The 20,922-nt window shown below is 59.1% G+C and overlaps 1 protein-coding gene across 4 annotated transcripts; it reads right to left on the bottom strand.

The window, feature by feature from the left end:
* Positions 1 to 551: 551 nt before the first annotated feature.
* NLRC3 (NLR family CARD domain containing 3) lies at positions 552 to 20,502 on the bottom strand. 4 transcript variants are annotated; one of them, XM_013177181.3, is made up of 19 exons: positions 20,192 to 20,502; positions 14,049 to 14,238; positions 13,221 to 13,481; positions 10,287 to 12,030; positions 9,883 to 9,969; positions 9,029 to 9,112; positions 8,514 to 8,597; positions 8,020 to 8,103; positions 7,561 to 7,644; positions 6,850 to 6,933; positions 6,536 to 6,619; positions 5,586 to 5,669; positions 5,401 to 5,484; positions 5,089 to 5,172; positions 4,847 to 4,930; positions 4,647 to 4,730; positions 4,320 to 4,403; positions 4,148 to 4,231; positions 552 to 3,642 (listed from the first exon to the last, which is right to left on the bottom strand). In XM_013177181.3, the coding sequence occupies exons 2-19, from the start codon at positions 14,053 to 14,055 to the stop codon at positions 3,552 to 3,554; spliced, it is 3,282 nt and encodes a 1,093-aa protein (XP_013032635.3). In that variant the 5' UTR covers positions 14,056 to 14,238; positions 20,192 to 20,502; the 3' UTR covers positions 552 to 3,551. The 4 variants fall into 4 exon arrangements, with proteins under 4 accessions (XP_013032635.3, XP_047919121.2, XP_013032636.3 ...); XM_048063164.2 differs by having other exon boundaries at positions 13,333 to 13,481; XM_013177182.3 differs by having other exon boundaries at positions 14,049 to 14,235.
* Positions 20,503 to 20,922: the final 420 nt, after the last annotated feature.

Below are 20,922 nucleotides of genomic sequence, written 5' to 3'. Positions count from 1 at the left end.
ATCATGGGTCACCAAGAGAACAAATGTCCAAACCCAAAAATCAGTAGAAATTGACTGGTGTGCAATGCTGTTCTGGTAGAAGAGGTCCCCTTTACATTTTTTTATTTAAGAAAACATTCCTACTTGTATCAGGAATAGGTGTATTTTCTGTACTTAATTATTCACCAGTTTTAGCCTGATTTTCTATAGGAACAAGATCAAGTGATTGCCCCCTTTGTCTACCCCTCCCTGAAGAACTTTTAGGATACCTGGCCAGTTTCAGTGAAGAGTGGTAAGGATGTCTGGATATTAAACTCCTGCAAACTTTGGGGAAAAAAAATAAGGAGATGTTAGGAGAATACTTAATGGAGATACTCAGTTAACCTGGTGAGGAATAAGAGGTGTGTGCAGGAGCCAGAAGATCACGAGGTACGTGGTAGGAGCTGAGGGTTAGTGTAGGGCAGTGGTGGTGTTGGGATGCGGGCACAAGCCTGTAGGCATCCAGGCTTTGGTAGTCTGCTGCTCGCAGAAGTGCTTAGCATACTGGGAAGTTCGGTGGGTTTAACTGATGCCATCAGTGAAGGTACTCAGATGAAAGCAAAAGCTGGAGTTTTTCTAGCGTATTCGCTCCTTTCCTTTAGCTCTGCTGTAGTGTCACGGTTTGTCTTCACAGGAGCAGAAATCAGTGCGCGATTAGAAGAGTTCATTCTGGTGTGTGTTCATCAGGGCAGGCAAGAGCCCAGGCTGTTCTCTTGCCCTTCCCTTTTCTTCACATCACCGAAGTACTTTGCTTTCTCTCCATCTGAAATCTACAGTCAGGTCCAACCCCTCCATTATGACACTGAAGGAAGGAATACACGAAGGAAGGAATACTTGAAAAACCAAGAGATTTTTCATCTCTCCGATTCTCTGACACCTGTCAGCAGAGCTTAGAACTTAAAATGTCCTGTTGGAATGAGCCAAAACTTCACAGGTAAACGCTCCACAACTTTTATGTAGTTAACAGGACGTATGTGGGTGCTGTGACGTGCTGAAATGCACAGAATTATATAGGCTTGAGCTGAACTGGCTGACAGTTAGGATCTTTCTTTGCACCCTTAATTATGAAGTTAATCAACATTTTGCACCTCACTTCAAAGAAAGCAGACATAGAAGATGGCGTTCTTAGCGCTAGATACCTACTGCAAATCCATTAGGGTGGTCCTGTGACAGCTAGGGAAAAAGTGTATGTGCTTGCCCCATTCCTTCTCCCAAGGGCTGAAATGTCCTGATTTTAGGACCTGATCTGAAAACATTCTTTCGTGGTATTCAGGGAATCCGTTCTGGTCCTCCCTGCATGCTGAAAGAGATGTGTTTGACCTGTGAGGGAGATTTCCCATGTGACTGGGCACAGTCTCTGAGTTTGGACCACTTTTCTGTTATTTCCTATACCGTAGGCTGAAATGGAAAGCCGATGTACTAAATCAGGTGCGTAGAGCCAGAGCCTCTTCAGGCAGCACTGCCACCTAGCCTTTCAACAGGGCCTGCCAGGGTTTTAGGGGAGCTGTGGTTTGCATTGCAGCTTCTTGTATCAGGCATGAACAGCAGTGCTTTTAGCAGCCACCCCCCAGTGCCAGGGGAAATGCACCCTCTGAGTATTTGACACTTTCAGCACGGAAGTGTTTTTCTGTAGCTAGGTATGTGTACGTGCATACAGATCTATAAATGTCTTTCAGATTGTTGTTAACCCCGTATTTCCTGCAGCTCTAGGGTTTACGAGCCTGCATGGGATTGTTGATTGCTGTCTCCCTTTGGTACTTCAGGTAACATTTCAGCTCGGGGTTAAACACAGACTTTGGGCAGAGCTGGCCTCAAGGCCCTGTCTGCCCTGAAATAATGATGACAGAGGTAGGACTTCAATCACTCAGCATCACTATATCCTGTTGGAGATCACGAGCCAGCCTCTAATGCCTCATGGAAAAGCCACGAGCCCTCCTGATGTGCTAGAACAGGGTGTGGGGTCTCCAGCCTGGGCAGGGGAACGCAGTCCTGGTGGTGCACCCAGAATGTCCTATGTAATGATCCACAACCAATAGAGGAAGGCAGTGCAAAGGCATTTTTCCAGCTAGGAACCAATTTATTTCCAAGTATGTACGTATCGCACAGCTCACCCCAGCATTCCTCCAGGATCAGCCCACAGCGGTGTTTGGAGCAGGACTACAGCAGCAGCACATCCACGTGTGGACTCTGGCTGGGGTGGATCAGGGAGAGGGGCAGTGGCTGGCAGGGGCTCTGGGGGCTGCACAGACTGCCTTCTGGTCACCTGCAAACCTCGCACCTTCTGGAGAATCACCGTGTCTCTGCTGCACACCCAGAGGCATCACTGGGCACCTCTGCTTTCAGCAGCTGCCTGCCCAGAAGGTGACCTGCTAGGGGAGGACCCTCTCTGGAGCTGGGACAGTGGGAAGACACGTCCCAAGGTCACCCAGCTTGTCACCGATGGCAAGAGCAGGAAACCCAAGAAATCCAGCCTAAGCTTGTGAGAGGCAGAACTTTGTCAGGAGGCCTCCCAGCAGCACCTGGATGCATGTGCTGGAGGTGGCCCATCCTCATGCAGTGCTGTTCCTCTTCCAAACACCCTCCTGCTCCTCCTTCTTTTCTCCCAAGGGCTCTTTATTTCCCAAGGCCTTTCTAGATGGTTCTACTCCTACACGTTGGGATTTCTGTCTCTTCCAAGAGGCTTTGATGCAGGACAGCACTACCAAACACTTTGGGCATGCCCAGCCAAAACAATCTTGTTACTGAGGGCACGGCAAGGCATACCGCCGCACAAGGAGCAGCCCCTGCTCTGAAGTGCCCTGGTCCAAAGCACCACCGCCTGATCTGAGCAAGGGAACAGCAAAGCTCTCATCTCTCCGGGACTTCAGCGGGAGCTGCAGGACGGGGCTGTATTTGGTCTGGTGAGAAGGGGCGGCTGTTGCACCCGGTTCTCCCAGCCTTTCCCTAGCAGACCTCAATGGAGAAGAGCTGGCACTGGGAGCAATGTCCTGGGGCCGGGCTGGGGTGCCATGACGTTTGCCTACAGCAACCCAGGGTGAGAAGAGAGCCGAGCTCCTGGGCGGTCAGGATGTGCCTGGTCTGGGACAGGCTCTGGGCATGGCTCTGGGCACAGCCCCGCGGCCCCAGCGTCACGGAGATCACAGGAGGGGTTTGCTGCCCAGGCGGTGGGAGGTAAGTCACCCAGTGCATGGGAAAAGGGCTTGGCGCGTGGGGTGTCCCCCCCTCCCTCCTGTTTCCATTTCACCCATTCACATAGCCTCGAAGCTTCCCCAGGGCTCGGCTGTAGGGGCACCCAGCCATGCGTTCCCCAGCTTTTTAACGCTGGCAAGTGTTGACCCTCGTGCACTGCTGATCCGGAGCCCCAGGTCCCAGCAGCTGCGAGCCCCTCGGGGCCATGCTGAGAGCTGCGGGGCTCTCCTTGCCCCTGCTCTCCCCTGCCGGGCGGCGGGCCCGGCGTCCCCCTGCACAGGCACAGCGGCCGAAGGGACGCCCTCCGCCCCACCAGGCCACCTCCTCGCGGCGGCCAGGGGCCCTCACACCTCCACGACGCAGTCGGGCGAGTTTGTCCGGATGGCGTCAGAGATCATCTTGGCTCCCGACTGGCCGATGCGGTTCCCTTGCAGGCTGAGAGAGGGGAGGAAGAGGAGTTCAGGCTTGGATACGGGGTGCAGCAAGATCCCCAGCGGGTTCGAGAGAAGCTCCCCAGCTTTGCACCAGCCTCCAGCATCGCACCCTCCCCACGCCAGCCCAGACCTCCTGCAAGGACCCTGGTCACAGAGGACTCTGGCTTTGAGAGCCCCGAGGCAGCCAGGTGAGCAGCTGTAGAACACCCCTGGGGAGCTGGAAGGGCTGATCCAGCTGGACCTTGTGGTATTTTGGGGAGCGTTTGACTTTTGGGATGGTTCTTTGCCCCGAAGGCATCCCCAGAGAGGAGCTGTGGGGTCTGGAGCAGTGTAGGGATGTTGGCTGCTACTCGGGAGGAGATCGGGATGCCCTGGACCCCAGCCCCGCTGGGGAGGACCCTGCAGGGCAGCTGGGGATGGGCAGTGCCAGCAGTGGGGAAGGTCGCCTTACCATTCCTGCGGTCTCCCCGACCCCTGCCTTACCGTCCAGCTCAGCAGCCACTTACTTGACGTACGTGAGGCCGTGGTTCCCCTTCAGAGCGGTGGCGATGCAGATGGCTCCGTCCATGCCCAGGGAGTTCTCCTGCAGGCTGCGGGAGGCGGCAGGGTCAGAGCACCGACCTCCAGCAAGGTCTGGGAGCCTTCTTCCTGCCTCGCCCCGGGGAGCAGGGTACTCACTTGAGCCTGCGGAGGCTCCGGTTCACCTTCAGCGCGTTGGCCATCGCTTTGGCCCCTGCCACGCCGATGAAGTTTCCTCTCAAGCTGCAAAGGAAGGCAGGCCATGGGGAAGGACAGCCCGGGGTGACCCGTGGGCCCCATGCTCTCCATGGGCGAGAGGAGGAGGTGGGAGAGGCAGCCCCACATCAGCGAGCCAAGGGACAGGTAAGCCTGGTAGGCCATGATGTAGGGGATGCAAGGGGTGATGAGCCAAAGGCCGGGGCCTCGGACACCCCCAGGCAGCAGTGTCACCGTGATGGGGACTCGCTGGCCCCACCGAGCACTTACTCCAGGATCTGCAGACTCTTGTTGACCATCAAGGCCTCTGCTAGGGCTTGGGCCCCGGCCGCGCCAACTGAAGCCACCTGAAGGCTGCAAGAGAACAAGAGCCCTTCAGTGCACGTCCTGAGGTGGCCGTGGTGTGCTAATTAGACAAGCTAATCAGACTAGCTGCAATGCCAGGGCCCTGCCACAGCCTGGGTACTCACTGGAGATCTGCCAGGGTTGTGTTGACCTTCAGTGCAGCAGACAGGGCGGCCATTCCCTCGTCTCCGATGGCATTCTCCTGCAAGCTAAGACACAGAAATCCTGCATCTGCCCCCAGCCCGAGCACCCAGGAGCAGGGAGACGGGCAGCGAAGGGCACCGAGCACAGGGCACGGTGTGCCGAAGTGCCCTGGGGGTCCCTGCCCAGGGGTGCCCAGGACCTGCCCACCTGTATCCCCACTTACTCGAGGCTGGCCAGGCTGCTGTTGGACTTGAGTGCTTGTGCCAGCGCCGTGGCAGCGTTTGCCTGAATGAAGTTCCACTGCAAGCTGCAAAAGAAGGGGAGGTGAAGGCCGGGGCTGCAGGCTGCGGGGTGCCCCCTTCCCTCCGGGCTCAGCACCCATCCGCTCACCACCTCCAACGTGGTGGAGGCTCGGGGGCGACCCTGTTCACCCAGTGCAAGGCCCCCACGGGTCCATGCAGGATGGCACGCTCCACGTCCCGTGGAAGGGGAACTCAAGGAAGCCACTTGCACGCCAGGTCCGAGGGAAACTCACTGGAGGGACGTGAGCGCCCTGTTCTCCTTCATCGCCAGAGCGATGGCCTTGCCGCCTTCGTCGTACAGCAGGTTGGCTGCTAAGCTAGGGGCAGAGGACAGAGGACACGAGTCACACATGGTTTGGGACATCTCCAGCGACACCGCGCAGCAGTGTGGGTGCCCTCCTGGGCCCGTGGGACTTACTCCAGCCTCCTGAGGGTGCTGTTGGTCCGCAGGGCGCGGGCGATGGCGGGGCCCCCCTCCTTGCTGATGGAGTTCTCCCGTAGGCTGGGGAAAGACAGAGGTTGGGGGGGAGCGCCAAGGCAGGGCATCGGATGCCCCCCCCAGCCCCTCTGCCCCCTGCTCTGGGGCTGTAACCATCTGTGGCACCAGCATCTCCACCAGCGTCTGCATCTCCGTTCCCTGCATTGCTGTCTGCAGCGAAACAAGCTGCAGCTGTTCTCATCAAGAGATGTCCTCGGAGAAGAGAAGCCTGAAGTCTGACCTCGTGGTGTGGGGCTGTGCACAGTAACTGTCCAGGCTGCCCCACTGAAAATAGGGATCACGGATCACAGCGTGGCTGAGGTTGGAGGGGACCCCTGGGCCTATCTCCTCCACCCCCCGCTCCAGCAGGCTGCCGAGGCCCATGTCCGGGTGGCTTTTGGAGATCTCCAAGGAGGAGACTCCACAGCCCCTCTGGGCAACCTGTGCCAGGGCTCCATCACCTGTAAAGAAGCGCTTCCTGGTGCTCAGACAGAGCCTCCTGTGATTTCTGTGGGGTGGCATTAGATGGAACAGAGCTGCTGTCACAAGTGCCCTGCTGTCACCCCTCCCTGGAGCAGCTAGTGTTTGCAGCACGTCCCACAGATGTGAGCACTGCCAGCTTATCGGGGTTTTTCTCAGCCTATTTCCCTGCTGTGATCGCTTTGTTGCAAGAGACAGCTGAGCTGATACTGTCTCACGGGGAGAAAGTTAACGACTTCCAGCTCTCAGCCTTTGGAGAGACCGAGGCTGCTTTCAGCATCCGGAGCACTCGTGGAAGCAGCCGGGCACAAGCCCAGACTGCCGAGGAGCTCCCGTGTCCCGTCTGTTGAGAGAGCTGTGCCCCAGGGCGGCATCGCTGGGACAGGGGGGCCAGAGGGGCCGCCACTTACTTGAGGTTGATGAGTCCCTTGTTGGAGCAGAGAGCCACTGTCAGGGCGGCGACTCCGGCGCTGCTGATGGAATTGCTCTGGAGACTGACACAAAGAGGGGGGCATTAGGACGGGCCACTCTTGGCACCACTAGGTGGGCTGTGGGGTTGTGTCGGGGGTTAAAAGCACCTGCTCCACCGAGAACCCAGCAGCTCCCCGCTGCGGGGAGCCGAGGCCAAAGGAGCAAACGTGGAGGAAGCAGTGAGCACCCAGCAAGGGGCTCTGTGGCAGCAGGGTGGGAGGCAGCCAGGGGCTGCCACGTGTCGGGGACTTACTCGAGGCTTTGCAGGCTGTGATTGACCTTCAGAGCTTCAGCCAAGGCGACCGAGCCATTGTCTCCAACGGAGTTGCTGGAGAGCCTAAGACACAAATCCAAGGGAGCGTTACCAGCAGCTGTGTCACAACCCAAGCCCCTGCCAGCAGCGTGGGGTCCGCAGTCCCCTGCCCTCCAGCGGGACCTGGGCAGCTTTGCTGGCCTTCCCTTGCTGGGGCCGTGCTTAGACCTGCTGCCAAGGATTCATTTGACCCAGCGGGAGTCCCACCACAGGGTCCCCGTGTGCTGGGCCTGGTGTACCTTTGGGTCCCGGGAACACCCTCGGGGTCCCTCAACAAGCAGGAATTTGGTGCGGTCTAATTTCCAACCTCCACACACCTGTGTTGCTGTATCAAAATTGCTTTTTAGCTGAAACCTCTTTTAATGTACCTACAGGGCCAGGAGACCTACCATTCTGGAGGGCAGCTTGGCCCCTTGGTTCACTCCATGGCTCCCTGTTTCCCCGGAGGTAAGCAGAGCAACTCAGCACCGGGTCTATCCGAAAGCCATTCTGACACGCTTCCCACCCTCCCCCACGATAGTCCCCTTGGACGAAGCTAGCAAAGCCTGCCCTGGCTGTGTAGCACGGCCCAGACCCCTCCCTCAGATCCCAGGGACATATGGCATTGGCACTGCCATCCCTCGGCCTTGTGCTGCCCCTGTCGGCTCTCACATTAGTTCCTTGAGGCTGCAGTTCCGCTTCAGTGCTTCTGCTATTTTCCTCGCGCCCTGGGCTCCAATGGAGTTTTTCTGCAGGCTGCAAAGGAGGGGAAGTCACCCACGATTATCAGCCAGCCCCAGTCACGTCTCTGCTGGCAGCACCTGCACCCCCTTCCTCCCCTATAGACTGTTCTCAGCTCTGGCAGTGCTCTTCCACCCCGCATGCACCCTGAGAACACGTCAGGCTGGGAAAGAAATTGGGTTGTGACAATCTCTAAAGGCCTGGAAGGTCTTTGCTGACAGGGGTGGTGTGGGGACAGTAAACTAGGAAAAGCAGCGCGGTGGGAAAGCCCCGGCTCTGCTGCTTGGCCCTCATGGCCAGCCAGACACCAGGATGCGGCCGAGCCGGAGCCTGCGCGGGGTCTGCTGGTGGCTGGGAGGAGCAGGGGGGCACCGGGTCCCAGTCACTCACTGCAGGGTCGTCAGCTTGTGGTTGGTTAGCAGGGCCTCGGCCAGGAACGCCGCACCGTCCTCCTTGATCACGTTGTGCTGCAGGCTGCAAGGAGGGAGGAGCAAGCTGTGAGCGAGCGCCAGGGCGGGCGGCACCCGCTTCATCTCAGCACCCCCAGACACACAAACACCCGTCCAGGGCTGCCACCAGTGCTGGGTGAGCAGGAACCCCCCTGTTACAGCACTAAAGGGTTCCCAGCTTCACTGCCCACAGCAGTCTGCTTTGCTGTTGTGCAGTCCTGCATCCCAACGAAGATTTAGGGCCCCTCTGGCTGATGGGGATTTAGGGCCCATACTATTTCTGTGCCCCCTGTGGCCAGGCTTGCTGCCCAGCACAGCCGAACCAGGGTGTGCCCAGGGACTCCCCACGAGGGCAGGGAAACCGCGATGTGCAGCCCTGCAGGCAGCTCATCCCATGCCTCTGCTCCTGGGGGTGCTGCAGAAGTCGAGACTTACTTCAGGGAGAGCAGGACTTGGTTTTTTTTCAGTGCGTCAGCCAGCGCTTTCGCTCCCGAGGGGCCGATGGAGTTGCTCCGCAGGCTGGGGCGAGGCAGGGGAGAGGTGTGCAGAAAGGACGCGGTTAGCAGGGCGCGAGCGGCACTCGCCCACCCACACCGGGACCGGCATCCGAGCGGGACGTGCCCGCTTTAAGCCAAATGCCTCCACGTGGCGCTGCCTTGGGACCGCTGCTCTCCCTCCTGATGTCCCCTTGTCCCCGGGCTGTTAGTGTCCAGGTAGGACATCGTCGGTCTGACATTTATTAACGAACCCACGTGAAGGGACTGTGGCAGTTGGCCGACACGCGCCCAGCGCAGCTGAGTGCTGCTGTGGGATGCCGGAGGCTTGCAGGCTGCGCCCACCCCTGCAGCAGCGCGGTGTTGGGCACGAGGCTGTCCCCAGCTCCGTCGGGCCAGGCGGGGTTTGGCTGCGCAGGGACGGCGCGGCGCGAGCTGGGAGGAGGTAACACTTACTCCAGCACCATCAGGCTCCTGTTCACCATCAGCGACCTGGCCAGTGCTTTGGCACCCTTGTTGCTGATCTGATTTTCTGCCAAGCTGCCCAGAAAAAGAGAACGGGTGTCTGTCAGGGGAAGGAAGAGGCTCTCACAGCCCCGGTGCGTCTGCGAGCGCTGCTGGGACACAGCTGGGGACGGTGCAGCACAGGAGAGCGATGGGGAGTGTTTGCTTGGTGGGCGACACGGCCCTGCCTCGCTGTGCAAATGCTTCGGGGTGTGCTCCCCTGGGGTGGCACTGCAGGGACAGGGTGGAAAGGGAGTTTCTAGACTTAATTCATGTAGTGAAACGGAGAGGTCACAGTGAAGGGGCCTCTGTGTGCAGCCACAGACAAGGAAGGGAAGGGAGATGGGAAAGAGAGGACCCATTTTCTCGGGGCCACGCACCTCCGTGCACCAGCTGGTCTAACCCATGCTGAGCCCCTTGTGCCCAGCAAACAACCAGAACCTTGGGAAGTGGGTTACCAAGACAAGCAATCTGCAGCTTGCTGCCCAAATTACAGGTTTCAGAACAGCAAGGAGGTAGGAGTCCAGCTAAAAATAACCGAGGAGGGTGGCGCTGATCAGGATTTTGGATGAATCATGGCCTGCACTGGAGACAAACTCAGGGCTGCTGCTGGCAGCTTGTCCCAGGGAGCCCGGGCGAGATGGCTGCCCCAGGGAGCATGCTCCCGAAGCAGGGTAAGGTGCAGGAGCCCCCCGCGTGGGGCTGTCCTTGTCACCTGGCACCCTGGGGAGCCAGCGGGACGGCTGCTCCTGGAGGCCCCTCGCTCTGGTTCTCCCCAGGAAGAGCTCATCTGGGCCAGGTCCTACCTGAGCTTCTGGATCTGACAGTCCTTCACACTCAGCACGCTGCCCAGCAGCTCCATCACATTGTCCTTAAACTGGTTATTGTCCAGCCTGGAGGAAAGAGAAGAAAAGAGCAAAAGCCAAGGTACTTTGGAGAACAAAAAGTGAGGAAAAGACTACCCACAGGTGCATAGGAACACAGCTGTCCCATGGTGTCTGCACTTCACAAGTGGAAAAACTCAGGGACAGAAGCAGAGGTGGCTTCCCTGCAGATCTGGCCCCGTGCCATCCCCAGGACAGAGGACAGCTTTGTGGTGACGGACAGCGCTGGTGGGCCTACATCTCCTGTAGACACCTGGGGTTTTGAGTCACGGGAGCAGTCTGGTGTCCCTGCTTGCTAATCCGAGTGCAGCCCCACTGCGCCTTACCTGAGGTTGTGGCAGAAGAGGAGCTGGGGGAGCAGGCTCTTACAGACATTGTAAGTGAGGCAGTTGGAGAGGTTGGTCTCCTCCATGCACACGTTGGAGACCTGCAGGAGATACGCCAGGACAGAGCAGTTCACCGGCGTGAGCATCCCGGCCAAGCTCTCGTTCTTCATCGCTTCCTCCACAGACTTGGCAATCTCCATGTGCTGGATCTCATACAGGCAGTGCACGGTGTTCACTGTCCGCGAGGAGATAACGTAGTCCGTGTTCAGGCAGCCCTGGAGGAAGCTGATCGCTTGGCTCCTGAAGCTGTTGTGCTCATCCTTCGCCAGGAGCCACCCGGAGAGCAGCTTGTTCACCTGGGGGGAGAGGAGCCCCGAGAGGAAACGCACGAAGATATCGAGCTGCCCGTCCTCGGCCTGCAGCGACCTCTGAACAGCGCTCTTGAAGTGGTTGAGGAAACCCAGCTTGGGCCAGGACATCCCGTTCTCCGTGAAGAGGTCGAATATTGCCCGCTTCGCAGCGGTGTAATAATAAATAGCTGCTAAAAACTCCTGTATGGTTAGGTGGGAAAAATAATAGGCTGTGGAGGACTGCATCTCCTCTTTGAGTAAGAGTCTGCTGCACAAGCTGCTCTGCAGCAAGGAAAGGTCTATGCCGTACGTCTTCATGTCCTGCTCGTAAAACACGTACTTCCTTTTGAGCAGGCCGTAGAAGGCCAGCCTGCCCAGGCTGCCCATTATTTTCTTGCTGTTGTTCACAGCTTGCTCAATCCTGAGTGTTTCTCTCTGCTTTTCTGGCCAGTCACAGCTCAAAGTCATTTTAAAATAATAGGAATAGATTTCTGATAAGGTTTTAGGAACAACTGTCATTTCTTGGGATTGATCGGTGCTGTTTTTTAGGTAATAACCAATTGAAGAGCCAGAAATCCAGCAAAAGCCAGGAACTGTGCACATGATGTGTAAAGACCTGTTAGCCTTGATATGATGCAGAACTTGGCTGGACAAGTCTCGGTTGTCAAGGAACATCTGGTCCAAAAATTCTTTCATCTCTGCCGCTCCAAAACCTCGTATTTCTGTCATCCGGTCAACAAGGCCACCGGGGATTTGGCTGGCTGCTGTGGGCCGTGAGGTGATCCAGACAGAAGCCTCCTGTAACAGGTTGCCACGTATGATGTTGGTGATCAGGTTGTCCACCTGAATCTCCTTTTTGGGGTCGGTGCACACAACCGTGTTGGAAAAATCCAAAGGAGTCTTGAACTCGTCCAAGCCGTCGAGGATGAGCAGCGTCCTGGCGGCTCCCGCGGAGATGCAGCTGGGCTCGGTGATGTGAGGGAAGGCCAGGCGGATGAGCCGCTCGGCAGAGAGCTTCTCGTAGGTGTTGAGCTCCCGGAATGTGAGGGGCAGCACCAACATGATGTCCCTGTTGATCTCCCCCTTTGCCCAGCTGTAGACAAACAGCTTCACCAGCGTGCTTTTGCCAATCCCAGCCACCCCTACGGTCACGGAGATCCGTGGGGGGATGCTGACCTTGGACAGGGGCAGGAAGAGCTTCTCTAAAGGGATGCTCTTGGATACGTTACGTAGGCCTTTGGTGGTTTCGATCTGCAGGATGTCGTGCTCCTTCTGCTGGATGTCGGTCAAGCCTTCCACCAGCAGCAGGTTCGTGAGGCGCTGGAGAGGACCCGTCTCCAAGCCATTCCCATAGTAGCTTTGGAGGCTCTCCAGATGTTTCTGCACCATCGGTTCTGCACAGAGAGAAAGGAAACAGGAGGTGAGGGGGAGGAGAACAACCACAAATGCAAATGAGAGACGCTGCTCCGCTTTTCTGCCACTCCTGTGAGGAGGGGAAGCTGCATGGAGCCCGTACACGAGGCGTGTGCCAGGGCCCTGACTGGCCTCACCTGCAGCCTCCACCCACACCTACAGGGCCAGGAGCCTGTTTAAGCTCAGGCCTGGGCCTCCCGTCCCTGCCCGAGCTGTGCTGTAGGAGTGCTTGTCGACAGCTCCACCGCACCTGTGCCTGCTGTGGGCCTTGCTGATCCGGACCCTGATCTGTGCACTGCCTTTCAGCTTGTCCTCAGGCCCTCCTCAGCACTCTGCACTTGTCTGGGGGTCTCTGGCATGTGCCTGGCCCCGGTTTTCCTCCCCGGGGCTGATCCTGTGGCGTGGCTCCGTGGCTTGGCCTCAGCCCCATTGCCACAGAGCTGGACCCTTGCTTGCACTCAAACCCCAGCAAGTTATTTATATTGAAGTGCAGGATAAAACGGGGACTCGAGGGGAGGAAGAAGCTGGTGTCTGGGGCTGCTGCTTCTGATTAGGGAGCAGAGGAGATGCCTCAGCTGGGGTATGAGCCTGGGGGCTGCAGTTCAGTACTACTGACGTGGTCCTCCCACTTTCTGCCTCTTCCCAGGCTGCAGAAATGTCTCGGAGGCTGCATGGCCCACCCGGGGCCCTGCTGCGTCTCTGCATTGCTGCAGTTGGGTGGCGATGGAGGATCCATCCCCAGATGGTCCTGTCAGGCTGCATGAACTCCCTGGGAGACACCGCCCTCTGAGCACAGGTACGGCGTCGGTGCAGCTCTCGCGAGCCCAGCTGCTGCCTGTACCCTCAGCTCTGCTCTGCTCTGCCTACAAGGGCTGTGAGGCTCTGCCCCCGGTCTGGCCGTTGCCAAATGCGACGGCTGCCTGGGGAAGTGCACTAGAGCAGGCAGGAGGAAGGTCCCTCAGAGCTGGCAAGGCTCCTGTCACCCCCTTGCTGTGTCCTTCCTCAGCTGATGCTGGAGGAGGCCCTGAGCCAGCAGCAGCGCTGGCATGGGGCTGCGGAGCCCACCTGAGCTGCCAGTCGCAGCCCAGCTCTGGACACATCACAGGGCACTCTGGCTCCTGGCCACGGGCACGCGGACACCCCGTGTCCTGCCCCCCTGTGCGCTGCCTACCGTAAACAGTGATGTGGAGGTAGAGCTGGGAATTGGTGGTCTCGATGAAGGTCTGCAGGCACTGGGAGGCATAGCTGCCCTTGCCAGCCAGGACATCCACCACGGCCCTCACCTGCTCGGGCAGGGAGCTCGCCTCCTGCACCCGGCCGGCCTCCTCCGCCGTGAGGAGGTCCAGCCTCCGCAGGTAGCAGATGATCTCCTCCAGGAACTGTGGTGAGATGGACCTCACCAGCTGCTTCTGGTAGCGATTGATCCAAGCCTCTGTGGGAGAGGAGAGCAGCAGGGTTGGGTCTGGTACGAGGCCTGGGCGCGTGGCTCGGGGGTGCTGGGGAGGGCGGCAGTGGAGCGCCCGGTCTGGCTGGGAGGGCAGCCCTGCTGGGAGCAGGGCGTAAACCAGAGCCCTCCAGGGGAACCTGGCAAAGTCCTCCTGGAGGTGATGCCGTCCCACAGCTGTGGCAGGCTGGTTTGTTAGGAGGTGCTTGGTCAAGGTGGTGGCTATAGAAAATGGTGGTAAAGAAACCCAAAAACACAAGAGATGATGCTTCTTCCTGGAAACAAAGCCTGCGCAGAGAGCAGGGTCTGAGGAAGATCATCTGCCTTCAGGGGCAGCTGCTCCCCCCATGCCAGCACAGCAGTCCCCAAGCCCTCGGACCAGGGACCACCGTCAGTGCTTACACCTGGGTGCCCCCCCTCACCCCATTTTTGGCCACGAACCCCACCAAGGACTTCCTTGAACCACTGCCCGTCCTGCTGCAGAGCCCAGCCACAGCCAGGCCCGAGGACCCGGCTGTGTCAGTGACCCTGCAGTTCCCTCCGGCCACCACTCACCTTCCATCAGAGGCCTCCCGTGGCATCGGCGATCCCGGGGCGAGGAGCGCGGTGTTGGCAGCAGCACGGCTCTCAGCCTGCGCCCACCACCTTCCCATGGACCGCCCGGTGTTCCCTCGGGCAGGCACGCAGCAGACGGCACGTCAGTGCAAGCTCCGGCTGCCCCGCTCAGCCCTTATCCATCTTCCTGCTGGAACGAGAGGAGCGGCGTGGGAGGGAGCTGCCTCGAGGTAACGCTGCCCTCCCCGCCGCCGGCACAGGGGGACGCGCACTGAGCTGGTGGCCATCTGCAGCCACTGCCACGAGCTCACATGGGCCCACGCCAGCGCTGAGGTTGCCACGTGCAGAGCTTGGATGCCAGCACTCAGCCCTGATCCTCTGACACTAAAATCCAGCAGCATCCATCTTAACTTGGGGCTCAGGTCAGCCAAAAGCTCAGACTGCTGTGGGCTTGGCAGGGGCTGAGCCCGTCGTGCTGCAGCATCTCTGCCTGCTTGCCCGGACCTCGCGCGCTGCAGGCTTGGTGCCTTCTCCAGCACCGCTTCTGCAGGTGCCTTTCTCGGGCACTGTGGCTGCGTTAAGTGCCCAGACGTGCGGTGACACCCCCGTGTCACCTGCAGGGCACCCGGCAAGCGTTTGGGTGCCAGCACTGTCACCTGTGGGTCAGCAGGACTGTGCACTGCTCGTCAATTTTTCTTTTTGTTGTAAAGGAAGTTGTGGGGCAGCAGCAGAACGACAAAGGACCCGTTTCAGTTTCCAAGCCACCTCGTTGCCGTCCAGAGCCTCCGTCACAGCTTGCTGATCGGTGGCAAACACCACATCCTGTTGCAGAGCTGTAGGTGCTCCATTTCAGTGGCAGCGCCAGTGAATCGTAGCGCAGACAGAGCACCTACCCACTCCCTCCCCCTCGTCTGCTGCAGGACCACTGCCAGACTGCTCTTACTTTTGTTTTGTTGTTCAGAAGCGCGTCCACTCATTAAGTCCCATTGTTTTTAAAGCAGAGAGCAGAGGTGAGGAGGGAAATACCTTCCTGCAGAGAATGCTCCAGGCTCCATCTATATTAGCACTTTGTATCACACCTCGTCACCAGCCCTGAAGCCATCGCTGTGGGTGTGTCCGGGTGGGAACTGCTCAGCCCGTGGAGCCAGGAGCCCCAGCACCTCCAGGGGCAGCTACTTTGGGCCGGGGCTGTCCGAACACAGCAGCAACACAGGCACCACATCCGAGTGCCCTGGCACAGCACCTGGGTTGCGTAGGTCCGTGCCACTTCACCCCGACGCATGCCAGCCGGGTGCTCTGCAAGAAGTGACCCAGCTCGCAGGCAGGGCTGCCCTTGCCCAAACCCTCTCCTGAGCCAAACGTGGGCACCACAGGGGCTTTGTGCTGCCTGGCCAGCAGTCACAGCTAACTGTCGCTTGCTTTGGTCGGACAAACCCGAGCTCTTCCAGAGAAAAAGTGTCAATACAGCTTTGACCAAGGGAACCTGGAGGAGATTCTGGTCCGTGGTCAGGTCCATGGTGCAAGGCTAGGATGCGGGACAGCCCCTTTGCAGTCTCCCCTGCTCGTCCTGCCAGGAGACCCGTGTGAGATCTGTGTTTCCCGACAGCAGACGCGAGGGGTGAGTGCCCAGGCTGCAGGAGGGAGGAGTGGGGCCGAGTCCCAGGGGGGCCCTGCACACACTGCGGGGCCGCTCTCTCCTCGAGACCCCTCGCAGCCGGTGAGCGTACAGCGGGGCGCAGTGACGCATGCAGGCCTCCTACGCAGCCCATCCCCGTCCGCCCGCTGGCAAGCCAAGGTTTGAGGCACGGATTGGGTGCTGGTGCTGTTTTAAGGGTAGCTGGGTCTGAACCCACACACTCTCCCTCCAAGAGGGAAAGCCAAGTCGTCCTGCTCCTCCTCGGCTGCCCAGCTCTGACCCTCTGGTTTCAGAGGCCCGGAGGCAGCTCAGCTGCCTCGCATTTCACACCCCAGGCAGCCTCTAGGTCAATTAAAATATCAGCAGAAATTAAAGGAGCTCAGAGAGCAGTTCACGCAAAATTTTCACCCTTTGATGTCTTCTTGTCTCTAACTGGCCTGGAAGATTCAATTAAGTCTTTGCATGCAGCAGTCTCTAGGTTTCTCATCTTTGCTCTGCAACCAGTAGCGTGGTTAAAATGAAAGGGGTTTTTGCTGCTTGTAGTGATGTTTCCCTGTCAGCCCTTCCTCTGAAACGTGGCTGGTCAGGAAAAGCCCTTTGATGGGGGAGAACCTGCTCTAATGCTAGAGATTATTTGATCACATCCCTTGGTGCTACATCAAAACGTAATCCTGCTGCTGGAAGCCAGCAGCCGTGGCTCAGCTCATCCAAAAACATCTGACACGGAGAACAAAGCAGCAGAAGAAATGATGCAGTGGCAGCAATTTTTTTCTGCTTCCGGCACGAAAGTTTCCCATGGACGCAGCTCCAGGACTGCCCGGTGGGTGCTGGTTTTCTCCAGGAGGGCGGAAGATGTTATCTGCACAGGCGGGGAGGCTGCAAACACCGCGTGGCCGCCCGAGGGGGATCCAGCAGCGGCTTGTGTCTGTCCTGCCGTGCTGCCGGTGTCCCTGGGAGCGCCAAGGTGAGAAGAGGGAGAAGGGGAAGCCGCACAGCTGAACTGGCGAACAGCATCTGTGAGCCCCAGGCAGGGAAACGTGGGATTTAGTTTGCAAGAAGGTGGCGTTAATCGTCGGAAGGGTCCCATGCAGTGGGACGCGGGGCTCTGGGGACATGGGGACCACTGGCTGGGGTAAGTGGAGTGCCAGTGCATGGGCAGGCTTCTGCTGGTGACCCCTGGGCATGGCGGAGTCCTGCGGAGTGCTTTGGCTTTAGCGGTGCTTTTGTCTTCCAACAGAAGATTCGCCCATCCGAGGATGTCCGGTCAACACTCGTGTTGTCCCTTAGCAGAGCTGCGGCCCTGCCTCCTTCGTCCCACCACGCCTGTGAGCAGAGGGCGCATGTCCACAGCACATCTGTACCCGGGAGTCCGTGCTGGAAGGGTCCCGTACGCAGCCGCACCTCCTCCCTTCTGCTCGTCTTTGGCTCCAGCTCCCTAAACACACTCCTGCTCTCAGCACAACCGCGGGGGATTCGGGCTCCTGCCTGCAGCAGGCCTGGTTCAGCGGGCTGCGTGCGCCGTAACCCTGCTACGTGCGGTGTGTGTGACCGAGGCGCGGAGCAGCGTGCCGCGGGGGATGTGGCTGACGCCGAGCAGCGCAGCCCAGCCGGCAGAGCCCAGGGGCCCGGCCTGCCCTGGTGGGACAGGACGGGCTGGCATAGCATGGAGCCTTTGCAGACGCCAGACTGCCTGGAAAACTGTGGAAAATGGCTGATCCGCAGTATTTAGGTATGTTATAAAGCTTCTTACATTAATTAATAGTTGCATTATTAACCAGGTGCCTCTAGGAGCAATGAACTGCCCGTTCCAGTGCAGCTCCATGCCCCCAAACCAGCAGAACCCCTCGGTGCTGCCTCTGCCTTCTCCCCATTTCACGACCACCCCGCTGGGGCTCACTGGTTAATTTGGGAGGCCCCGCGCCGAGCCCAGCAGCACAGTGCTCTTGTGCTCGCTCTCCCCCAGCCATGGCAGCAGCGTTGCTCAGAGGGAAACCAGCCTGCCTTCCCACCATTTCCTGGCACGCATGAACCTCGGTGGCATCCTGCTCCGGCGGCGCTCTCCGAGCTGGGGCAGGGGGTGCGATAGCAGCTGGGTCCCCAGGACCAGAGCAGGATCTGTTCCCACGGCACCGGGGACTCGGGGCTGTAGGTAAAGCCGGTGACGAGCTTGGAAGCTGGAAGTAGAAAACTGCCCCTGCTAAAGTGACGTGGGAGGTGGCGGTGCTCTTGCTGCAAGGCTGGAAGTCTCCCTTATCGATGCACCACCCCAGCAGCAGCGGGTGCTTTGGTTTTTCCTGCTGCTTATCTGCGGGGCGCGGAGGGAGGGCAGCTCTCTGAGGGGCAGCGCATCGCACGCACGAGCGGCCAGGCCGTCCTCTCCAGCCGCTCTCCCTCCGCCGATGGTTTGAGCAAATCCTGCAGGCGCAGCACGGGCTGCCACCTTTTGGCAGAACAGAAGAGAATTTCACTGAAGCACTGAAGCGTTTCTGCGTTAGACCCAATTACAGAGCCAACAGACTTGCAGGTAATTCACCCACCTAAGCTTGCACACGATTTTAAGATGCCACCTTATTTTATTTTTACCGTTTGCGCGTAATGTTAGCAAAAACGATTGTGCCCACACAGAGTTTCCTGTGTGCACTCTCCCGTCAGCCCTTCTTTACCAGGAGGACTTTCTCAAAACCAGAGGCCCCAGAGGCCATTTTACCCCAGCCACCACCCTGTAGAGACCGGCCGGTGTGAAGTGTCACCAGGAGACAAGGCTGGCTGGGCCTCGCGCGTCCCAGCATCGCAGCAGGCAGTGCTGTCACTGCCCCAGTAAACGTCTTCTAGATGCACCACGTCTAACCCCTACCAGGTTTGTTTTTTCCTCCAAAACCTAAACCAGAAAAGCAGGGCCCAGACCCAGCTGGAGTTAAACAGCAAGCGGTGGAGGTGAGGAGCCAGCGAGTGCCCGCAGGCTGTGTGCTAGGAGCCCGGACACCAGATCTCATCAGCAAAAAGCAAGGATTGATCTACGGGTAACTCCAAACCGACAAAAATGAAGCTAATTTCACAGAAGGTTTCTTGCAGGGTGCTGCTACACCTCGGAAGCCTCAAAATGAAAAATGAAGCATTTACTGAGCTGACTGTGCCCTCAGGACAAACTTCAGCACGTATGTGTCTGCAGCTCACGGAAATGCAGACCCTCTCCCCCTGAGCAGTTTCAGCCTCTCTCGCCCCGGGGATCTCCGCTCTCAGGATATCAGCACAAACACTGAGCACGAGCCTGCCCCGTAGCGAGGCCAGCCTCAGCCCCGGCGGGGAGGCAGAGCTGAGGGCGCTGAGCTGCCGCGGTGCTGCCCCGCTGCTGAACCCTGGGGACGCGCCAGGTCCCCCGGGGCTTCGGTCACACGGCGCCTGCCCGGAGCTACGGCTGTGAACCCCCAAAACCAGCTGCAAGTTCTCAAGAAACTTTCGTGCAACACTGAACATCCTTCGTGCTGGGCTCTCCTCAGACTGCCCCAAATTGCGTGCCTGGCCTTGGGTCGCCCTCCACGCAGCACTCAAACCGCAGGCGTCTGGTGACAGCACCCGGCCCCTGATCCGGCTGCCCTCTCCCAACAGTCCCATGCCTCCAGGGTTCAGAGCATCCCTGATGCTCTTTGGTACTTAAATAAGAGCAGGATTAAGCCTCGTGCACCGCCCACAGTGCCCAGCACGCAGTGTCGTGCTGCAGGACGCTGGGCATGGACACACGTCCCCTGCCTCCTTGGCCTGCCCTGGCACCTGCAGTTCGTGCATCATGTTTGGGATCCCCACAAGCAAAAAGAGCCCAAGGAGGTACCAGGTGAAGCTACTACGCCTTTGGCCTCACTGTTCCTGTGGCTGGGCACAGGGAGGGCTCAGTGGTCCCATGTCCTGAAGAAGGACGTGTGGGTGTAGCCCAGCAGAGAAGCTTTCAAGGCCCATCTGGTTTCATCCCAGCCCCAGGACCCCTGCTCGCTCCTTGATGCGCTGGGCTACTGGGCAGCATGATGCGCTGAAGGATGCTTATCTCATCCTTTTCTGTTTACACCACATAAATAGCATATTCTATTTATGCTACATTTCTTTGGTTGTTTTTGAAGAGGACTGAAGTCATCAAAATGGCACTAACACGGGGGCAAAACCTGGCGACGCACGAGGTGGGCAGGCTGCACCGGGCCAGTGTGTGCAGCCAGCAGCAGGCAAGGGGACAGGATTCGTGATGAGGGACAGATCCCCGCGAGGTGCCACGCATGTCCCCGTTGCACACAATTGCTCTTGAGCCTCTCCTCCTCTGGCTGAGCTGTGAGAAGGCCAGCAAGCCCGGGCCAGGAGAGCCAGGACGTCTCACAGCAGCAAAGCCGGCGCTGCCGCGCATGGCTGCCGCAGCGAGGTGTGCAGCAGCTCGTCCCCACGCTGGGCGGCCAAGCGGCACCCTGCCATCCCGCACGCCACCCAGGTGACAACGGCCAAGCTCCGACCAGCCCCACCAAGACCTTACCTCTGCCTCGCGCCGCCTTCCCCAGGTCCCCGTGCGAGCAGGGCGGGAGGGAGGACGCCCCTAGTCCTGGTGGGAGCATCCTCCGCGCCCCTGCATGTCCCCGCTCAGACGTCTCCCCAAAGCTTTGCTCTCTCGCCGCCCGGATGTTCGAGCTCAAGTCAGAAAATGGAAGCCAAGCCCCTGCCCCTGCCCCTCCGGGACCCAAGGAGGAGCTGGGGGCCGTGGGCCCCCACAGAGGAGCCGGGGCAGCACCCGGGGGCGGTGGTGGCGGCTCCCCCCGCCCTCTGCGCCGTGCCAGCCGAGCCGCTTTTGCTCTGTCTCGCTCCTTGCCCCTTCCTGTGCTGTGGGTCTTGCTCGATCTTCCTTCCTGTCGCGGCAGAGCTGTGGGGCTGCCGTGTACGCAAATCGAAGCGCGGCTCTACCGAGAAACCCGCAGCGCTGGGAACCACCCCATCCGACGTGAGGCCTCGGCGCACGGCCGCCGCCTGAGCCACGGCTGCTCTCCTGGCTGCTGCATCTCCACCGAGCGATTTCAAACAAAAACAAATCCCCCCCGAACAACAGCACAGGGGAGCCCTGCGTGGGCAGAGCCCAGGGGAGCTGGGTGCTGAACGTCGCCACAAAAACAAATCCCCCCCGAACAACAGCACAGGGGAGCCCTGCGTGGGCAGAGCCCAGGGGAGCTGGGTGCTGAACGTCGCCAAGCCGGGGCTGAAGCTCCGGGGAGACCC

Source organism: Anser cygnoides, chromosome 15 (assembly GCF_040182565.1).
Source record: "Anser cygnoides isolate HZ-2024a breed goose chromosome 15, Taihu_goose_T2T_genome, whole genome shotgun sequence".
Taxonomy (NCBI): domain Eukaryota; kingdom Metazoa; phylum Chordata; class Aves; order Anseriformes; family Anatidae; genus Anser; species Anser cygnoides.
Note: the sequence above shows the minus strand (reverse complement) of the source record. Positions and strands in the feature narration are given on the sequence as shown.